General features: G+C 35.1%; 3 protein-coding genes across 11 annotated transcripts; 1 reads left to right on the top strand and 2 right to left on the bottom strand.

The window, feature by feature from the left end:
* Nucleotides 1-503: 503 nt before the first annotated feature.
* LOC107004541 (histone H2A) lies at nucleotides 504-3,664 on the bottom strand. 4 transcript variants are annotated; one of them, XM_015202766.2, is made up of 3 exons: nucleotides 3,590-3,664; nucleotides 982-1,163; nucleotides 504-893 (listed from the first exon to the last, which is right to left on the bottom strand). In XM_015202766.2, the coding sequence occupies exons 1-3, from the start codon at nucleotides 3,615-3,617 to the stop codon at nucleotides 657-659; spliced, it is 447 nt and encodes a 148-aa protein (XP_015058252.1). In that variant the 5' UTR covers nucleotides 3,618-3,664; the 3' UTR covers nucleotides 504-656. The 4 variants fall into 4 exon arrangements, with proteins under 4 accessions (XP_015058252.1, XP_027768893.1, XP_015058254.1 ...); XM_027913092.1 differs by lacking the exon at nucleotides 982-1,163 and adding an exon at nucleotides 3,154-3,334 and having other exon boundaries at nucleotides 504-712; nucleotides 3,408-3,664; XM_015202768.2 differs by lacking the exon at nucleotides 982-1,163 and adding an exon at nucleotides 3,146-3,334 and having other exon boundaries at nucleotides 504-704; nucleotides 3,408-3,664.
* A 1,678-nt stretch (nucleotides 3,665-5,342) lies between these two features.
* LOC107004542 (putative pentatricopeptide repeat-containing protein At5g59900) lies at nucleotides 5,343-10,298 on the bottom strand. 6 transcript variants are annotated; one of them, XM_015202772.2, is made up of 4 exons: nucleotides 7,775-10,298; nucleotides 6,620-7,668; nucleotides 6,479-6,532; nucleotides 5,343-5,678 (listed from the first exon to the last, which is right to left on the bottom strand). In XM_015202772.2, the coding sequence occupies exons 1-2, from the start codon at nucleotides 10,205-10,207 to the stop codon at nucleotides 7,591-7,593; spliced, it is 2,511 nt and encodes an 836-aa protein (XP_015058258.1). In that variant the 5' UTR covers nucleotides 10,208-10,298; the 3' UTR covers nucleotides 5,343-5,678; nucleotides 6,479-6,532; nucleotides 6,620-7,590. The 6 variants fall into 6 exon arrangements, with proteins under 6 accessions (XP_015058258.1, XP_015058257.1, XP_015058256.1 ...); XM_015202771.2 differs by having other exon boundaries at nucleotides 6,620-6,804; nucleotides 7,322-10,297; XM_015202770.2 differs by having other exon boundaries at nucleotides 6,620-6,841; nucleotides 7,322-10,297.
* A 6,044-nt stretch (nucleotides 10,299-16,342) lies between these two features.
* On the top strand, nucleotides 16,343-20,249 carry LOC107005022 (THO complex subunit 4A). Its single transcript, XM_015203478.1, has 5 exons — nucleotides 16,343-16,841; nucleotides 16,927-17,076; nucleotides 17,671-17,739; nucleotides 17,826-18,010; nucleotides 19,721-20,249. Exons 1-5 carry the CDS (start codon nucleotides 16,665-16,667, stop codon nucleotides 19,893-19,895), a joined length of 756 nt encoding a protein of 251 aa, XP_015058964.1. The 5' UTR covers nucleotides 16,343-16,664; the 3' UTR covers nucleotides 19,896-20,249.
* Nucleotides 20,250-21,770: the final 1,521 nt, after the last annotated feature.

Genomic DNA, 21,770 nt, shown 5'->3' on the forward strand with positions numbered 1-21,770 from the left:
ATTACTGTTTTATATGTGATTTGTCATATTAGTAGTAGTACCTAGTAATATCGTAGTTTCTTCCTCAATCACAAAAGGCAAAAGATTCGACTTGGTCATTCACATCAAAGAGTTGTTAGTCATAGTGCTTGTCAACACGACAAGTCACCATGTTTATATTAATTTAGCAATTCAGGATTCAACAATTTATCATTATAATTTGTGTGTGGGTAAACAATTTGATCAAAGAAGTATGAAGACTCGTCTGATTTAACTTGGCAACTAGAATTTTCCTCTATGAAACAGTTGTAACTAGATGTGCAACACCCAATAAGAAATCATAAGTAGTGTTCGATCTGATACACCAATGGCCAAGATCTGACATCTTAAAAGGTAAATGTCAGGGCTCTCAATTGTAGAGAGAATCAAAGCATCATTTATTGATTCCTTCAACATCTAGAAAAGGCACATCATTTCAGGAACAAAAAGCAACAGACAATAAAAAAGAAATAAGGAAAATGAAATTGTGAAGTCGAAACAAGGGGTTTCATTGATTGATAATAGAGAAAAATAAGATCTAACAGTAGTTTCAACTAATTCCATCAAGGATAATCATCACCTTCTACAACAGAATTACATACACAGAAGATCCAAAAAAAAAAAAAACCATTAAGAATCTAAGCCTTCTTGGGAGATTTGGTAGCTTTGGATGGAGATTTAGGGGCCTTTTCACCTCCAGTCTTCTTTGGCAACAAAATTGGGTTGATGTTTGGAAGAACACCACCATGTGCGATTGTTACACCAGCAAGAAGTTTCCCAAGCTCTTCATCATTCCTCACAGCCAAAAGCAAGTGCCTTGGGATGATTCTGTTCTTCTTGTTGTCACGAGCAGCATTTCCAGCCAACTCCAACACCTATAAATCAAAACATTTCAATCAAAAATTTGAAACCCTAGATCCTAATTGAACCAAATCAGCAAAGCAAAAATGGAGGAAAATTTACTTCAGCAGCCAAATATTCAAGTACGGCGGCCAAGTAAACTGGAGCACCAGAACCAACACGTTGAGCGTATCGGCCTTTTTTCAAAAACCTTCCGATTCTTCCTACGGGGAACTGAAGACCGGCCTTAACAGACCGGGAAACAGGCTTCTTCTTTGGGCCTCCTCCCCTTCTGCCGGCGGCACCCTTCTTCACTTTTCCGGTAGACTCCATTTCAAGGAATAGCTTCTTTATTTTCAGATAATTGATTGTCGAAGAGAAGATGAGTTGGGTAAGAATCTGCGGATGGTTTTTATAGAGATGTTTGGTTGTCAATTGGTTTACAGCCGTTGGATTGATATTTAATCGGACGGTGTACATTAAATATGTCTCGATCCGTGTCATTTCAAATGGACCAATGACTGTGTGAATTTGAATGTTGTTTAATTAAAAAGCGTTTCTCCCGCTTGAAATATTTCGCCTTGTTGGCAAAATTTTTTGAATTTATAGTATAGTCGTTTGGTAAGTAGAATTATATAAGAATAATGTTAATTAAAGTATATTAATAATATTTTTATTAGTCGTGTGTATGTATTAGTTATATTTGCATTGCATAAAAAAATTAATTAAAACTATTAAGACGTAAAAGGGAATTTGAGGGGCAAATGTGTCTTTAACTTAGCTGATGCATCATTAAAATAATTGTATTGCTAATACTTTTAGAAATTCATATTATTAGTAATGCATATCTTAATACACTAGAGTATACAACTAATGCAAGTATTAGCTATACATAGATTAGAAAAGAGTACCAAATAAGATACTATTAATACATAAGGTTAATTGCTGAATTATTTTTCCTAAGACACTCTACCAAATGTCTCCTCAGAATTTAATTCTTTTAAATTACATTAATAATATAAAATTATAAGGGAACGAGAAAATTTAGTTATTTCGATGCAGGTTTAGGAGAATAACACTTGTATTATTAGCGTTAACCGCTTTCGCACAACAACAACTAAATCGCCTAGATGTTAAAGGAGAGTAGTTAATGATAGTTGTCGTCTATCCATAAAAACATTCATTACCCACTACAATGACGATCATTTGATTTTAACTTTAATACTAAAATTTACTTCATCTGTTCATTTTTAATTGTTATAGTATAAGAATTTTAACTAATATTTTATGATATATTTTTTCGTCATATTGATATGTAAAAAATTTCAATTTATAATATTTTTCGTACAATTTTAAATATATATTTATCAAATAAATATAATCTAATTTAATTTCGAAAACTATTCAAATTAACGATTTAAAAATGTAAAAGTAAACAGAGGTACTATATTACTTGTTTGTAGACGCAACCTCGGCGCCAACATTTATCGATTGTTTTCGACTTCCCTGAGTATTTTTGTGCTTCCCTTGCCATGGTCTAACGTGCACAGAGAGAAAAATAATTCTTGCTAATCCCACACATATGCAAGAATTATTTATATCATTTAGTAATTTTATACCATATTACTTTACTCCTTAAAATGGAACACTTGGTGGGTCTTTGGTTGAATTTTGGGTTCAATAATGATAAAAGTATATATCAAAGATTATCTGAATCAAACAGTAAGTTTGGGGGCTTATTATTTATAACAAAAAAAAAAAAAACTAACTAGGGAGATATTGCGTTAGCTGTAGGAACTGCATCTAGGAAGTTGCTGAAAACAAAAAACAAGTTTCTGGCAATTCAGTTATTTCATAATCCAGATTGACAATATAATGGGTGAAATTTTGTCCATTTCTCAAACAGGTTGTTTTTATACTATCCTATCCTTCCAGGTTTCAACATATTAGTTTCAAAGCTATTCAAATATTTATGTGTTTATATTATTAAGCAATTTGATCGAAAAATACTTCAACTTATCCGATTGAACTTGCAACCTAGAATAGAATAACAAAGTGTCTATGCTTCATTAATTTCTTTTTCATAAGAAATCTGATACACCAATGCCCAACATCTCACATCTGAACAAACACCATGATAGAACATAGAGCATCTAGAAATGAAATTGTAAAGTCGAAACAAGGGGTTTCATTGATTGATAATTGGAAGATCTAACAACTTAATAATATCCATCAACAGCTTCTAACATACACAAAGAATCTAAGCTTTCTTAGGAGATTTTGGGGCCTTTTCACCTCCAGTCTTCTTTGGCAACAAAATTGGGTTGATGTTTGGAAGAACACCACCATGTGCAATCGTTACACCAGCAAGAAGTTTCCCAAGCTCTTCATCATTCCTCACAGCCAAAAGCAAGTGTCTTGGGATGATTCTGTTCTTCTTGTTGTCACGAGCAGCATTTCCAGCCAACTCCAACACCTATAGATCAAACAAAATTCAATCAAAAAATTGAAACCCTAGATCCTAAAAGCATAAATGAAGGAAAATTTACTTCAGCAGCCAAATATTCAAGAACGGCGGCCAAGTATACGGGAGCACCAGAACCAACACGTTGAGCGTATCGGCCTTTTTTCAAAAACCTTCCGATTCTTCCAACGGGGAACTGAAGACCGGCTTTAACAGACCGGGAAACAGGCTTCTTCTTTGGGCCTCCTCCCCTTCTGCCGGCGGCACCCTTCTTCATTTTTCCGGTAGACTCCATTTTAAGGAATAGCTTCTTTGGAACAGAATGTCGGAGAGATGATGTTGCATTGGGTCAGAAATCTGCGGATGGGTTTTATAGACATCTTTGCTTTTTCGTAAGATTGTTTATAGCCGTTGGATTTATCTTTAATCTGACGGTCTACATTGAATACGTCTCGATCCGTGTCATTTCAAATGGACCAATGGGGCAAATCTGAATGTTGTTTAAGGTTAAAAAGCCTTTCTCCCGCCTGAAATATTTTGCCCTTTTTGGTGAAATTTTTTGAATACCTTAAAAGTTTAATTCTTTTAAATTGCATTATTAATAATATAAAGTCTTTAACATATTCCTAAAGTTGGCATCAATTTTCATTTAGATACCTTCATTAAGGTTTGTTCATTTTAGACACCTCATAACATTTATTTAACAATCAGTCAAATATATAAGATGTGTGTGACAAACTCGCCAATAACGTGTCAAAGTGGAAAATTGAATAAAAATATATGACATATATATTAAAAATATTTTTTAAATAATGATACAATGGGACATGATATGAGGTGTCTAAAATAAACAAAGTTATGTTAAGGTGTCTAAGTGAAAATTTATGTCAACTTTAGAGGACTACTGATGGGTTAGGCCTAATAGAAAATTGTTTGTCATCAAAAGAAGGGGACTAGAAAATTTGATTGTTTTGATGCAGATTTAGGATAATAACACTTATATTTCGAGATTTCGTTTAATTCAACTGGCGCTAACAGTTTCTGCCTAACAACTGCTAAACCTCGTAGATACTCTATTAAGGAGAGTAGTTAGTGTAAGTTGTCGTTTATCCATAAAGACCTTTATTACTCCCACAATAATCATCATCTAATTTGACCTTTATTTTACTCCCGCAATAATTATCATTTAATTTTCACTTCAACAGTATTATTAATTTGTACACACAACTATTCTTGATTGTTCAACACCAATATTTATTAATCGATTCTGAATATCAAATAAGAATTTTTCATTTTTGTTATTTCATCTCTCATTTATTCTTCGCTAGTTAATTTATTATTTACTCGACACTGTCAAGGAATTAATATTGTCTAGGTTAAGTACTTGCTTCAGATATATTTAAAAATTCAATTGATTTTTCTTATAAATATGTTTTAAGCTATATAGTGACCACATAGTCTCAAGTAAGGGTAATAAATGAGCGAATTTAATAAACTTTGAGTGATTGTAAATGAATTGATTTACAATCCACCTATATATATATGAAAAGAAATATTTTTTAATATTATGTATAAATTTAATCTGCTTCGAAACAATCAAATTTTCTAGTATTATTATCCTAAATCTCGAATAGCACTTCACAATTATTGAACATGATTTTGATGACAATATTGATATCACAAAAAAAAAAAGAAGGCTATCGATTCAAGCAAGTCCGACTAGTTTAGGCGCCGCCTTCCAGACTTCTAAAAGCGGGTGGTTTTAAGTCCAGAGCCCTATTCTGGTTACAGAGTGCAGATAGCCGACAAGTAGGTTAGCAAACTGGTGAATCAATAGGCTTTGCTCCTACCTTCGCTTCCAGGAGGAATTCTATCGAATCAGGATCAACTAGGACAGAAATAAAGCATTGGGTCGAACTCTTCTTTGGTGTCAAGGTAATAGCTATGAATAGTTGCATCCGATTAAAGTTATCATTATAAAATTATAATTAAGATGCATAAGGTCTTAGTATCTCATTAGTCATCATTGATATTTCATATCTTTACAAATATTTCAATTTTACTTGAGTCGACAACAATGATTTTCTTAGGTTATAAATAGACTAGTGTATTAAGTAAGAGACTAGTCTTTTTATCACATTCAATATTTCACCTCTTTTCACGTAAATATATTTTGAGATGTACACGTTATGAAATTAATGGATAATTTTACATTGAAAAATTTGTACAGCCTGTGTTGATAATCCTTTCTGCCATCTGCTTCGATATATGGAGTCAACTTGCTCTGTATTGCCACAAGAAATTCAAACAGTTGATGCAACAAGCCGGTCACTCTTCTAAAATGCGGCTCTCTGCTCTGCAAATTATAATAAATCAACATAACAAATCGAGTTAGACAAAGAAAGCACAATATAAGACAAGGAACAAAAAGTTAAAATCTCGTTAGTCCAATTCCATCTGACACAACTTCTATATCCTTTATTTTTATTTTGATGACAAGGGAACCCACAACGCGCACCGGGTAAACCCGCTATAGCTGACAGGAGAGGTAAACCGCACTAAACGTAGCTTGTGCAACGAGCTCGACCTAGAAAGTCAACCCCCAAAGGGGTTTCAAAAATGTTTTTTGAAACATCAAGTTTATGGTAACCACATGGTTATATCCACGATAACAGATAAGTGATTCTATATTCTTTATATAATACAGAAACACTTGGACATGTGAATGTTATTCTCCTTAATAACACACAACATGGAGACCTTACTCTGTAATATTTCCAATTTAGACATGTTGGAATGGTTTACCAATTTTGACCAAATTTTACAGCATTAAGTGTAGATGGGACAGTGACAGCTAGCATTTTCAAAAACCGTAAAACGATTCAAGATGAAATGAAGTGACATCTTCAGTGATATCGTGAACTGATCTACTGAGAATTTTAAGGAATAAATGTAGCTCCAACACCTCTATAAGTTAACATAACATGCACACTGCCTCATCAGCTAGAGTATTGTGAGTAAGAGACTGCATGACATGTCTCATAATGGGACTCCTAGCAGCGTGCAAATAAAGCCCACAGAAAAAAGAAAGAAATTTCACAATGTGGAACACAAGCAACTCTTGAAATTTAAAGCATCTGGACACTCTTTGCATACCTGATAAGAATACCAGCTTGCAGATATTAACATCAACAGCATATTAACAGTTGCCTGTATGAATGAAGTTCTGAAAATATATATATAAAAAGAAAGGTCCATTATCAGCTATTAATAGTGAAAACAGACATGATAACTCACCCTTTCGGGTGGCCCAGTGGTTTGGGCTTGGGACCTTCCATGTTGGAGGCTCAAGTTCGAAACCCCTCGCTAGCTAAAGCAAGGGGTTTGCCTTCTGGGTCGAGCTTGTCGCACCGGACTTGCCTAGTGTGGGTTACCTCTCCTATGTGGTTTGTGAGCTATTGCATAGGAGCGGAGCTTTTACCCTGTGCACACTCAAAGGTTAGCGGCTGCGGGTTTCTCCTGTCTTAAAAAAAAACAATCATGATAACTCATAGTAGTTACAGAAAATACAAACACAGAGACATACATGCATGGTCTCTCCATAAACCACTGGCAAAAAGACACTCAACTAAAATGTAAAAGTAAATATTGGAAACTATTTGTAACATTTCTCCAAGTAATATGGAGACCCTCTGATTTACTCCAAATACTGCACTATGCTCTATTTGAGAAGGAAAAACAGCCGAGCCATGAAGATCAGCTGGAGATTAATGAAAAATCTAATTTGAGTAGAAAACAAGTTTTTAAGTGATAATTGAAGAAGCAACAGGAAGTAGGAAGAAACACATCAGGGTCTTTACTAACTCATAGACAATACAAGCAGGTTGGGTGTTCATTATCCAGAATTTGAAGATTGTCATATTTCCTCCCAATACTTCCTATGTTAAACGATTGGATTTAAATATACAGGAAAAGAAAAAAAAGAAATTGTCAAACTACCTCCCTTGAAGTTCTAAAGATGCCCAACTCTTAGTTCATGTCCTCATATAAAAAGGCAGGAGATTGAACTATTCATGGATGAGGCATTTTAGAGTAAAGGTTGACATGATCACGTCCTGTACAAATATCCTGAATTTTAATAGTCATTACTTGATCAAAGTAAATGATCCTTGCAGCAGCGCTAGCAGATCTGGTGGACTGCCCCATTTTTCAGGTTCCATGGATTAAAGAAGCATATGTTGCACGAGTCACCTTCAGACCACTTGCTATCATCTCATCACGCAATTCAAACGCCTTAGACATTTCTCCAGCAATGCAGCAACCATAAATGAAAAGGTTATAAGCCACTGCATCAGGCTTCAGACCATTAGTCAACATGGATTCCCACAAGCCTCTTGCTCCTAACAGATCACCCCTCCTACAGAATTCATAAATGATAGTTGAGTAACTTACGCAATCTGGGAAGATACCGTTGTCCTCCATTTCAAGCAAAATATCCATCGCTTCCTGAATTTGGTCTAATCTGCACAAACCCCGTATAATAATATTGTATGTCACAGTATTTGCAAGGTACCCTTTCAGCATTGCATCATGAAGCTGTTTAGCTTCTACCATGTACCCTTCACTAGTGAGATAATCAAGGAAACAACTATATGTGAACTGGTTAGGTGTCAACCCTTTAGCTAACATTTCCTTGTAGAATACCTCTGCTTTATCTACTAATCCAGCCTTGCACAAGTTATTTATCATCACAGTATACGTCACCACATTTGGGAAGCATCCTTCACTGACCATTATATCCCAGCATTTAAAAGCTTTTTTAAGATCACCAACTTTTCCATATGCATCAAGCATGCTAGTGTATATTACTTCATCAGGCTTCATTCCTCGGTCGTGCATCTCCTTCATTATATTTAATAAATATTTCCAATCATGATGCTTTAGAGTTCCATTTATGAGTACACCGTAGCACACAAGGTCCATGTTTATTCCCTTTTCTATCATCTCATCAGTAGTGGTTAGTGCATCCTTTAATCTTCCTTCCTTGCAATAACCATGTAAGAGAGCAGAGAAACACATTTCATTCAGATAATGACGCTGGTTTTGAAGGTCATCAACAAACTCTTTTGCTTCAGATACTTGACCTTTCGTACAAAGTCCAGTTATCAGAGATCTGTACGTATATGTGTCAGGAATAAGACCCTTCTTCAACATTTCATCTAGCAATTCAAAAGCCTTTATGGTGTTCCCATCTTTACAATGTCCTTCAATCAAGACATTATAAGTGACCTCAGTAGGAGTTACATTCATTTTCACCATCTCATCAAATATCTTATTTGCTTCTACCATCATGTGTGCACGGCAAAATCCAGAGATTAGTGCAGTGAAAGTGAAAGTATTAGGTGAAATTCCTTTGCCAGTCATCTCATGGTAAAGCCTAAAGGCCTTCTGCACTTCTCTTTCCTTGCAGTAACCATCTATCAATGAAGTATAGGTTACAACAGTTGGGGTCAATCCTTTATCAATCATCTCATTAAAGATAGATTCCGCCACACCGCATTTTCCAGCCTTGCAATAGCCATTGATGAGAGAATTGTAAGGGTATATGGTTAATTCTACCTCATTATCAAGCATTCTATTATAAAGAAGAACTGCAGCATCTAATCTCCCTTGTTTGCAGAAAGAGTCGATCATGATGGAGTAAGTTACACTATTTGGGCACAACCCTTTATCCTCCATACTATTAAAAAGAGACTCTGCTTCATCCAACTTCCCACGACCTTTACACAAAGAATTAAGCAATGCATTATAAACAAATAAATTGGGCACAACTCCAACTTTCCCTGTCATATCAACTAATCTATAAGCAGCTACACAATCACCCCCTCTCCTCAACCCGTCAACAACACTCGACACTACAGCCTCGCGAGGAACCAAAAGCAGCCCCAACATCTCATCCACTAACCTTCGAGCAAGCTGAAATTCATTCACTTTACACAGCCCCAAAATCAAAGAACAATATGTGACAGTATCAGCATTCAATCCTTTGGTAATCAACAAACTTTTAATTTCAACAGCTTCCCAAACTCTTCCACCCTTACAGAGCCCATGAATCAATATGTTGTATAAAATAACACTCACTTTAATCCCACTTCTCTCAACCCAATTCATCACTTCCTTAGCCTTTTCAAAATCTTTCAACTCACACAAACTTTTAAGCACAGCTGTATAAATATACTCATCAGGCTTAACACCCGAAGTTAATGCATTATCAAACAATTGCAAAACCAAATCAAACCGTCTTATTCGAATCAAGCCATTGAGCACAGAGCTTAAAGTCTTTAATTCTGGTACTAATGAATGCTCCATCATAAGCCGAACAATCAACACAGAATCCATTACTCTCCTATCCTGAACATAATTTTGGATTAGCAAATCAAAACCCAAAGTGTGACCAAAATTGAATCTTTTATACACATCTAACAAATTGTCAAAAACAAAACTTGGGTTCACTTTTCTTTGCAATAGTGTCTGCAAAAGTGAAGTAGCAGGCCAATAAAGATTGGACTGAACAAGGGAATGTATTAGAATGCAAAACGACATTGTTGAATGATAAAAGTTCTTGTGAAGGCCAAGAAAATTGAAGAACCGTAAAGCCAGCCGAGAATCATCAAGGGTTTGAAGTAGAATTTGCTCTACGTGATGGCTTTTCAGTCTGGTGGAAATGGTGCTGTTCAGTGCTATATTCCAGCTCCGTTTGCTCCGAACGATTTCATTTAGAGTTGCTATGAAGTTTTTGTCGTTTCCTTGGTTGTTGAATTTGCGCGTAGTGGAAATAGTTCGCCGGTGGCGAATGTGCCAGCTCCGGCGAAGGGAAGGGTTCATTTCGAGCAGACTTGAATCGTTGAGCTGATGGAGGCGTCGCTTAGTTTGTGAGTGCCCTTTGAGAAATCTGTAAATTGGAGGGGCAGAAATGCTACTTTTAATTTGATGAGGGGGCAATTGTGGAGTTATATGGATGTTATTGGGTGAATTTGCAAATATTTTAGTGGTGTTGTTGTAGATGAACGATTTTTTTCATGTAAAACAACTCAATTTTAATTAATTTATGCTTCTTGGACTAAAAATAAAAAATAGATAGAATAAATATTACTTTGTTATAAAATATTCTACCGTGGATGTTCACTACACCAAAAAGTTACTCACACATTATCGTCACTACTTTCTTCATTATGAAGTGACCATAACCTCCACAACCTCCACATTCATAACCATTATTTTTGTAACATTTCATTTTCATAACATCCCCAATATATTCATGTTAATGTTAAGTTTATGACTAACATTTTGTATGTCTCTATGTTAAACTATAAATAGAGGCATGAGACTTCTTATTGTATAGACTTGAAAGTTTGGTGAATACCTGAATAAGAAAAGCTCTCATCTTCTTGTATCTCTATTTCTATTGTTTTCATCTTCTATATCTCGTCTTATATTCTTCTTTTCTTTATCTTTATATTGTTAGTTTGCTTTAGTTTTACAACACGTTATCAATACGATTGTTCTACTATTGTTCGTTGAAGCAAAGAAAATATAAAGAAGGTAAAAATATTTGTGTTTATTTTTCTCTCAAGGTTAATTACTATACAATTTATTTTATATTTTACTTTTGACTATGCATCATTGATTTTCTTACCATCTCAAAATCATATGAGTCCAACAAGTTGCTTTTACTTTTAGCAAACTTTTAATTTGATCACCTATATATTTAAAAGTAAAATTAATTTTGTAAGTTAACAATTTGTAAAGAAATTGTTCTTTATGATCTTGTTTTATTGAGTTATGTGACATATACATGTTGATTGGATTATTATTGTTGGTCACTTCTGCACCTCTTTATTTTTCTTTATCTAAACATTTACTTGTTAAGTTATTAACAAATTATTTGTATTAACAAAGCTTCTTTTGTAATTATTCTAAAATGGTTAGTAAATTATGATAATGTTCATAATAATGTTGAGAGGGACTAATAAAATGTTTGAATTTATTTTAACTAGGGAATTTTATATGATTCTAACATGTTGTTCTAATTAATTGATTTTGTATATTAAGTCAAGTTCAAATTATATTTATGATTTTTTATAATTATTTTTTTGGTAATGCATGGTTTATTAAGGCATTGGTTGAGGGTAAGACTGTGAATTCAGGTTTTACCGCACTAAGTGGGTAAGACATCGAGTTAAAGTCTTGGTGCATCGAGTTAAAGTCTTGGTGCACCATGATAATAAGAAGTTGGGTTCAAAGTCCCATTGATTTATGACCAAAAGTGTCTTTATATAGGTAAGGCATTGAGTTTAAGTCTTAATGCACTATAGTGATAATGTAACGATCCAGATTTTTTTTTTTAAATAAATAAGAATAAATAGGTATTTAAGGGCATGATGGTCTTTTCACGTATTAATTAAAATAAACCAGGTTTGTATTAATTTTTAATTATATTTGACTAAGTCTTGAATTAGTCTCCTAATCCTAATAATTCTCTCTCTCTCACGTTCTCCATTTTTCTCACGTTGTTCTGCCCAATATCAACAGTTCTTCACGCTTGAAGAACTCACATGAAATTTTAAGAAAAACAAAGCAACCAAAAAAAATATTAAGGCGAAGAGAAGTTGTTCGTTGAGTGGTGTGGACGTTGAAGTAACTTGGACTGATTTTTGAAGAGAGTTTTGGGTAGCGAATTCTTCGTTTGAACATCAATAAAGGTATGGGTTTCTCTCATGGAATTCTTTCTCCAAGAGTACTTTCTTTCGAACGTTTCTTAAACTCTTGAAACTAAGGTTGTTCCCCTTCGTATGTCCTTGTCCTTAGCTCCCTAACGAATTTGTAGGATGGGTATGTTGTGCTGCTAGATTTTTTCATGAATGATGTGTTTAAATTAAATATGAATGTGTTTATGTGCGGAAAATCACGATATAGATCATCAAAATATGAACGGAAAAGTTGATGTATGGGCGTGTATAGGGCAGTGGTTTAGGCACTATTTTAGGGTGTATAAGTTGTATATTTATCGTGTATTTTATGTGTGTAATGGGTGTACAATGTGATGTTCATTATGATGAAGTATAGTGAATTAAATGAACCATGAAATCTCCCTAAGAACTAATGTGAAATTTGATGAAAAAAGTGCAGAAAAATCGTGGAATAAATTTCCAGAACTTAGAAATAGGCTTTTAAAGAATCTGGAAATTTTTGGACGTCAAAGAAATAAAAAAAAAAGTTTTGAGGCCTGCAGGGATCGAACCCAGGACCTCCCTGCAGCATGCCTTAAATTAAAAAAAAAATTAAAAAAAGGGCTGGGGGAATCGAACTCTCGCCCCTATCTTGCGCGAGGAAAAAGGAAAAGAGAAGGGGGCTGGGGGGGATCGAACTCGCGACCCCCAGCTACGCGCGAAGAAAAAAAAATTGGGAGCGCGAGGCGTGGAATCGATCCCACGACCTCAAAGCGGAAGGAAAGGGGCGAAATCATTGTAAAGGAAGTGAGGCTATGGGGATTCGATCCCACAACCTCACAACCACTCGCCTTTATATAAAATTAAAAAAAAATTAAAGATGGAGGGGCTGTGGGGGTTCGAACCCACCACCTCACAGCCTCCTCCTTAGCGAAAAAGAAAGAAAAATAAGGGGGCTGTGGGGGTTCGAACCCACAACCTCCCAATGGTAATGAATTTAAATCCTAAAAAAAAAATCAAAGGGGTTGTGGGGGCTTGAACACCCAACCTTTCGGTTAATTAATAGTAAAATTAAAATAGAAAATTAATTCTTTTATGTAAATATTGAGATTTAAATTAGAATTCTAATTAGAATAGAAAATTTATCCTTTCATGTAAATATGGAGATTTAAATTAGAATTCTAATTAAAGTAGAAAAATTAATTCTTTATGTAATTATTGAGATTTAATTTAGAATTCTAATTAAAAATAGAAAATTTATTCTTTCTCGTAAATGTTGAGATTTAATTTAGAGTTCTAATGTCATGAATATTAGAAATAAAATCAATGAAAAATATAAATGATATCCAAGTGATTCAAGATTTGGGTTCCCGTGCCCAAACCTCCGTATTGATACATAAGTCATACGTGAGTAAAATATTCAAGAATAATGTCATCTACTTAGATCAAAAATCAAGATCTTGGTATATATACAAGATACATAAGTCTTGTAATACATAATCTTAGGAAAATAAGAATCACTTAACGAACTATAAATGAAGCCCCATGGCTTGTATGTATAGACACATAAGTTTAACATACGTTCAAGTATAAGTGAACCTAAGATATACGCAATGAAATGAAGAAATGAACATCCACGTAATAAGAGGTAAGTAACTATGAAAAATAATGGTGCTAATAATGAAGAATGTGGTGACAATCATGATGTGAGGCTAATGTACATGATGAGATCAATCTCAAATGAGCCTAAGTAAATGTTAGCAATACGTACTCACCAATGAGAGTGTAAGATAATGAAGAGACCAGTCTCGATGAATACTCTAATGAAGATATTGAGTTTAAAACACTTAATACTAATGATGAGATGAGAAATCATCTATTGAGCTATGATGTCCTCATACTAGAAGCCAACTTCCATGATGTATGAGTTGAATGTAATGGAACTTTATACCGAGCACCGATAGGCTAGCTATGAGCGGTGATACCTTCTTTCGGGAAGGGCGGAGGTTCACGTAACTCTCATGAGATGAGACTGTCCGGCTTGCCGGGTATGGGTGGCGGGGTTAAATTCCCATATACGCTAGCATGTTATTGAATCGCTTTGGCCGGTGATTCCACCTCTTTTCGGTGTGGGGGAGACACTGGATTTCATGATGCTCACATAATCTATGTCGGCCCTAGTTGAGGTCCCATGTGTTGAGCCCTCATTTGGAAAGTCTTAAGGTTAAGTCTATGATAATAAGGTCTCATGGTATATGAATGAATAATATGAAGATGTTATGTGTTGTGTGCCCTACGATGATTATAATGATGCATGTCACTCTCATGGCATAACTTTGACAATCTCAATTTAGCAAGTCCACTGACTTGACTTTCGAACATCATGTTGTTAGGAAAGAGCTATTCTTCCTCATGCATGTCCTTGGTGTGTGCTTGCATATACCTATACTTAGTACAAGTGTGTACTAATTCCATACAAACATCTACTTTTAGGTGCAGGCACAGGTGGACGGTAGAGCTACATGTTCGTTGTTGCAGCTATCCGGACGTCAGCATTCATCCGGAGTTTGGTAGGTCCTCATGCTTTCGAGGATGCTACTGTTTTACATTCTAGCGTAGTTTTAGAGTTGAGCTAGTGGAGCATGTTCCACTGGCGCTTCTTTCCTATTTTGGTTCAGACGTTGTATTGGTGTTATTTTGGCCGATATACGATTAATACTTAATGAATTATTTCTTTCAGTTGCTTATCTCTTAATTGTTAGATGGTTGATGATGAACGATTACGAAATATAAAGAATGTTTGGCAAGTATGATTAAAGAATCAAAAATTTCAAATTTTCCGCTAAAATTAACCTATGTAAAGTAAGAATGACGTAAGTAGGCTTGTTTGCGACCTCTGAGAGGTCAACGACGCCGGTCTCGTCTGGGGTCTAGATTCCAGTCGTGACAGAAATGATGATGACTAACATAAAATTTAATACTTTTGACTGAAAGTCATGAAATTTATTCTATTAATTTGCTCCATTTTGTTATATGAATGTGATAGTAGTGTATTAATTTGTCTGAAATGACAAGTGGTTGAATGTATAAAAATGGATGGGTATGGTAAAATGTTAATGGTCATCATTATGGTAATTAAAAGGAAAAACATTATGGGTTCTTAAGATGTTTCTGCTTTAATAATTGTCATGTTACCCAAATTGCTTACAAAGACAATTTAACACCAACCTCTGTCGCGGAACTCATCGAAATCTACCCATAATTCGCCTTAGATTTTCTTGGGTTATCAAAATCGGTTGAAAAAGACAAATTTAAGGGATTAGAATGAGACGATTGTTGTGAAAGATTGAAGATGGGGACCTGCAAATTCCCCTCTCTATCCTCTGCGGCATACCTGCAAACTCTTTCATTGGCCGCCGCCTCCCATTCAGGCCAAAAAAAGGATCATCGCTTCCAATATAGCGAAAAAGGGACCAGAGCTGTCTCTCTCACTCTCACACCATTGTCGGTGATAATCGACATGAAACCTTATGTCACCAAAGTGACAATTCCAAAATTGGGCTAAAGAAGATAACTATGGTGTGGAAACAAAAAAAAGAGGTTGAACAGCGATGGGGTGGGAGTTGCTGAAAAAGTGGTGTTGGAAGAAGATAAATTCTTTTTTCTTTTTTAATTCTTTTATTATATAAATTTAATAATTAAAAATTTAAAGCTTAAAATATGATGTTCACTCACGACTCTCTCTCTCTCTCTCTCTCAACTGATAATCGACATGAAACGTTATGTCACATAAGTGACAATTCCAAAATTGGGCTAAATAAGATAACTATGGTGTGGAAACAAAAAAAAGAGGTTGAACAGCATGGGGTGGGAGTTGCTGAAAAAGTGGTGTTGGAAGAAGATAGATTCTTTTTTCTTTTTTAATTCTTTTATTATATAAATTTAATAATTAAAAATTTAAAGCTTAAAATATGATGTTCACTCGCCTTAAATGCGTGTAGTCAAACTCTCTCGCCAACTTAGATATTTTAATGACACATAAGCATGATCGATCAATGGTCAAAAGGAGTTAATATATTGCATTTTATTTAATTTAGGGATCTATATGACAAATGAGTAAGTAGAAGGGTTCACAATATAAACTGATACAAATTGTTTTTTCTTTCAATAGCCGGCCAAATGACTACAAGATCATCGGTCTACTCTATCTATAAGTGTCTACAAAATCATTTCGCCTAATTTATATGCAAAGATTTGGTATTTAAACATACTCTCGAATGTGGCTATTTTCAAGATTTTATTTTTTGATCTCTCTTCCATAATACGTGAAAAAAATATTATTTTAACACATTTATGTATGTGGAAACTTATCAAGATTTCATTTCTTTTATTTGTATCATTTATATAATATGCGCCAACATTGATTGTTTTAACACATTTTTGTTACATGCTAGCAAACTATATTTGCCATGATAACCAACTACTAATTATATTGGAGATAGTGTTGAAATTATTTGATAAGTAATTAGTGAGTATTAAATACGAGCGAGCTTCTTTTCTCAAAGTTCAAACCCTACCCAGCTTTCTACCCACAAACAAAGACGCAATTACAAATGGCTGAGGCAGCTTTGGATATGACTCTCGACGATCTCATCAAGAAGAATAAGACCGGTACCGGAGGTAAGCCTCGTGGCAGAGGCCGCGGCGCCGCCTCCACCTCCAGTGCTGGACCTTCTCGACGGGTCCCTAATCGTTCTGCTAACCGAGCTGCACCTTATTCCATCGCCAAGGTTGAATTTTTTTAATTGATTTTTTTTCCGGATTTTGAACGGTGGATGAAATTATTGTATCTGATCCAAGTTGCTGGCTGTTCAGGCCCCTCAAGCGTCGTGGAATCATGATATGTTCGAGGCAGATCAAGCCGTCGCCTTTGGTCAAGCTGGTGGTCGGGCGTCTTCCATAGAGACTGGGACTAAACTCTACATCTCCAATCTTGATTACGGCGTCTCCAATGAGGATATCAAGGTAGTTTCTCTCTCTGGTAACTGTTACTTCTTTGTTGAGAGAGTTTATGGATGAATATGAAATTTTCTTCTTCTTCTTTGGGTAATGGAATAGAACAAGCTAATTAGTTTAGGATTTTGAAAGTTCATTGTTTTTCTTTTCTTTTGCTTCCCTAGTCTCTTTTGATTACACTGTTAAATATCTCTGGATTTGTTGTCAAAGTTTTGACCTTTAATTAATTATTTGTCCCTGCTAGAATAGTAAGTAAGATGAGAAAAAGGTGGATGAGCATGATATACTAGTTAATCCACTGAGGAGGTAATAAAGATGTAACAAGAAAAAAAAAGAAAAGATTTATGTAAGAAACTAATGGAGATGTAGCTAAGAAGGATATAGTTGTTGGTCAAGATTAACCGTATTAAGAAAGACACTGAATCGAAAGCAGACTCACCAGCTCTTCTGCTTATAAGGAAGCTTGTGTCCACAGGAATTTGCAGTATGTACCTGCATTGGTGTATGAAAAAAGATGTACTGTATTTTGTAAGTAGTGTGTGCGATCTCTTTCTGGAGGTTTATTGATTGTTTACCAATATTATGTTTATTCTTGAATTGCAGGAGCTCTTTTCAGAAATTGGTGACCTGAAACGTTATGCTGTTCATTATGATAGGAGCGGGAGATCAAAGGTATTTTGTTGACCTAGACTATGCACTTTAAAGGAAAACAATGTTGTTTGGCTGAAATTAGTGGAACACTGGAACTGCTTCTTCAGGGAACAGCAGAGGTGGTTTTCTCACGTAGACAAGATGCACTAGCTGGTGTTAAAAGGTTCAACAATGTTCAGCTTGATGGGAAGCCAATGAAGATTGAAATTGTTGGAACCAACATTGTCACTCCTACTGCCCCTTTTTCCAATGGAGCTTTTGGTTTTGGAGATACTAATGGAGCTCCTAGAAGGTATGCTCTGTTACTCGCCAAGCTGTTAAATTGGATCAGAATTTTGTTTGAGATTTTTTATTCTGCTATTTGATGACATAAATGAAAATAAGTTTTTTTTTATAAGATTGAACATCTAGCTAAGTGCTAATTATTTTTATGTGCTTTATTCTGTAGCCAACCATTTGTAAATTTTTTTTACTGACACACTGGCCTCTTCACCCACTCCTTAGAAAGGTCACGCAAAGAAGAAAAAAATATATTTGATCGTGGAGCTATGTTTCTCTTACTCTTCAAAAATATCATCGGGTTTGGGTCGGTTCCTCCAAAAGTAGTTCATTTGTGGGGGATCCAACATGGGCGCGGCAAGATTTTTGGATAGTCCAAGCAACATAGTCATGGAGCAAATTTTTTGTTTGTAGTTTCTGGGTGCTAAGCAAGTTCTAAAGTGGTTTCACAAGACTGGTAACTGTAGTTCCAGTAGTTGTAAGAAATTCATACATATATGTACAAAGTGGAGATATTAGCTAGTTTGGTCCAAGCTCTACAGTCGAACTCTGTCAAAGTGACATAAGTTAATGAAGTAGCCAAAAATGATAAATGTGTGGTTGGTTTTGGAGACTTGTATTGGAGTTAATCGCGTGGATAGATCATACAGAAGTACTATATAAATGAAACAATATTGTGCAAATGTCTCATGGAACGTAAGCTTTGGTTGGATGCAGAAAAGGAGAAAATTGAGTAAAATGTGGAGTTAGTGAGTACACATTTCCTTTGTTTGGACAAGGGCATGGGGAGTACAGTTGTTTTTAGGAGACAATTTATAGTCAAGAAAATGTTGTCTCATTTTTGTCTTTCCTCTTCTATGTTGCATACCAAGTCTGCTCTCTTCTTTCCCTTCTCTTAACCAAGGATCAAGGATATATAGAAAATGAATTTTTGAAGATTTGCATATAACCAAATACGTAGTTTGGAGGCATGAAGTAGTTAGTGTTTGTCATCTTCTTTAAACTGAATAAGTTGAGAATCATTTTCATTCTTGTTGAGGTTTCTATCATAAATATCAAGAACTATTAGAAAAAAATTAATACTAAGACTTAATTCTTTTTACTTCATTAACTTCCGTTTATTAGATTTTAACTGTCTTTAGTTTATGGAGGATTGGAAGTGTTCAAGAGGCATTGAATTGGAAGTTTTTTGTTGGTATTAGCACACTAACAATTTATTCCACTGTTTGGCCCCTTGAATGTTGTTGCACTAACAAAGTTATCATGCAAAATGGAAGTTAGTGAAGAATCGAAATTGTACCACTTGTGAAAAGATTTTCCATGAAGTGAGGTACATAACTTCAGTGTTGGGATGCTTACTTTGCTGAGTGGTTAATGTGATGGCTTCAGTTTGAAGTCCTTAAGAGTTCCCTCTCTGGTTTAGCGCCCTTAGTACTTGATTAAATGGATAATATGCTGACAACTATTAGCACTCACTTGGCGAATTGGATGATCGGTCAACTCATTGCAAGTGATTCAGCGTCAATTGACGTAAAAGATTTCCGCAATAGCTTAATCTCATGTTTTAGTACTTGTTTGATTTAAATCTTCAGTTGAGTTGTTCAGTTGGGTTTGTCCTCTCTTTTGATATTGTTTAACATAGTTATATGATATAACTGGATTATGGATGTGGGATTAGTTTCCATTCAATGTGTTCTAATCATATTTCATTGTGTTAAAACAGTGGTCAAGTAAGAGGTGGTGGTTTTGGGAGGTCACGGGGTGCCAGAGGACGTGATCGTGGATTTCGAGGAGGCAACAGAGGATGGGGAAGAGGAGGTCGTGGAGAAAAGGTATCTGCAGAAGATCTAGATGCTGATTTGATGAAATATCATACAGAAGCAATGCAAACGAACTGATGGGTCTGGTAGTAATGTTTGCCTCTACATCCAGTGCTTAGTGGAGCCACACCACACTACACCACACCACACACAGACTCTCTGTACTTTGGCCTTGTCTTTTCAAGTTGCAAGAAAGAAAGTACTTGTTGGAAAATTTCAGCCGTTCCTGTATGGGTATTATGCTTATTTAATTTTTCCCTCGCTTTGGATTTGTGACTTGGATGGAGTGATGAAATCTACTCAACTCTTTAATTTATGTAAGAGATGTATGATTATAGTGGAAATGCTAATCCTTAGCCCCTACCACTAAAAGGCTTTGCCGATGGTGGCAGACACCAGCCGAAGGTCGTGGAGGCAGGTTTTGTCAGTCTATTCTTTGCCCCCTGGTTTCGCAATTGCAGTCTTTGTGCAATCAGCTTTACTCTAAGCTTCTATCTAGTTTTATCCAATGTTTGTAATAAGCTTTAAAAAGTTGACTTAGGAAATAGGTAATGGGATCATTACTGGGTGACTAAGTTGAATATCTGAATGGATTATATCTTGTTTCAAATATATGGGAGGAGTATGTCTGCTGGTATTGCGGGGAACACAGATTCTAACAGAGAAAGAGGCTTTATCTTCATTCTGTGAACATGACGACGTTTGACTGAAGTGACAAAGCTTGTGCCTTGTACCGTAGAATTGCTTGGGTTTGCGTATTGATTGTGTGCTTTTGAGTCTTAAATGCCGCTTCCCAAAGTGGCAGATCTTCATATGGCTTTGCATATTAAGCTATTTCTAATTCAAGTTCAGTGATTCAGTCCTAATTCTCTCCAAGGAGAGTTCAAAATTATAAGTATGTATCTCTCCTAATAAAGCCCTTAGGATAGAATGTGATGATTTTAACCTTGTGAAGATTTGGATTCAAAAAATTTATTGAACTCTCTCATCCCTGAGAAGGTATGTATGTGTCTAGCCAGAGCTTTACTGGTATGGGATGCGAGTTTTTAAATGGATTCTTTCTATTTCCAGATGGTCTGTAAGTCCCCCCAATAGGTGACTTTTTAATTTTGCCTCCGTGAAAGTACTATGATCTAATTTTGCAGGACAAATTCACAACTTTTGCTTTCTCTAACCACACTTTTTTAGGAATATGCCTCTATCCACATAACTCAATAGGAACTAAATTTGTGCTTTGCAACTATTTTCTTTTCGATGTCAAAGACTGCAAAAAAGGTAAGATTGAAGGACCTGAGTGATCGAACATAATCAATCTGCTATCAACAAACTCTCACAGAAAAGTTATATAACAAGTATTTAGTATAATAATAGAATAAATAAATATAGAATAGAAAAATAATAAACTAAACTTCTATAATGATCATAAATTTTTTTTTAAATTAAAATTTATTACGTAAAAAAAGGATAGCATAGAACAGCAAATTAAACTCTTAAAAGATTTGATTAACATAATCTTGAAGAAGAGGAAAATATTTTAAAAATAAATAAAAAACAAAATATATTGAACAAGGGGCATTAAAAAAAATGACAAAAGGACTTAAAATGTCCCATTATTAGCTTGGAAAATAAATTCCTTCCATCCATATAATAAAAAATTACCTCTATGACACGGCGTGCATAATAAATTTTTTGTTGTAGAATAATTAAATTTTCGTTGCAGAATAGTAGTGTTTCTTTATAGCACGTTTCAAAAGATGCTCTTTTTTATTTTAAGGACTCTTCAATTTTAAAAAATTCTAAACCACATAATTTAAAACCGAACATGCGGTAGTTTTTCAGTCTGTCGGAATTACGCATTGGATAGTAAATAAGGGTCCGTGGTGATTAATAAAAAGTTCTCTTCAATTGCACCCCCAACCCCCCAAAAAAGTGCGTTCCAAACAATAGCTAAAA

The sequence above is a fragment of the Solanum pennellii genome, chromosome 11 (genome assembly GCF_001406875.1).
Source record: "Solanum pennellii chromosome 11, SPENNV200".
Lineage (NCBI taxonomy): Eukaryota > Viridiplantae > Streptophyta > Magnoliopsida > Solanales > Solanaceae > Solanum > Solanum pennellii.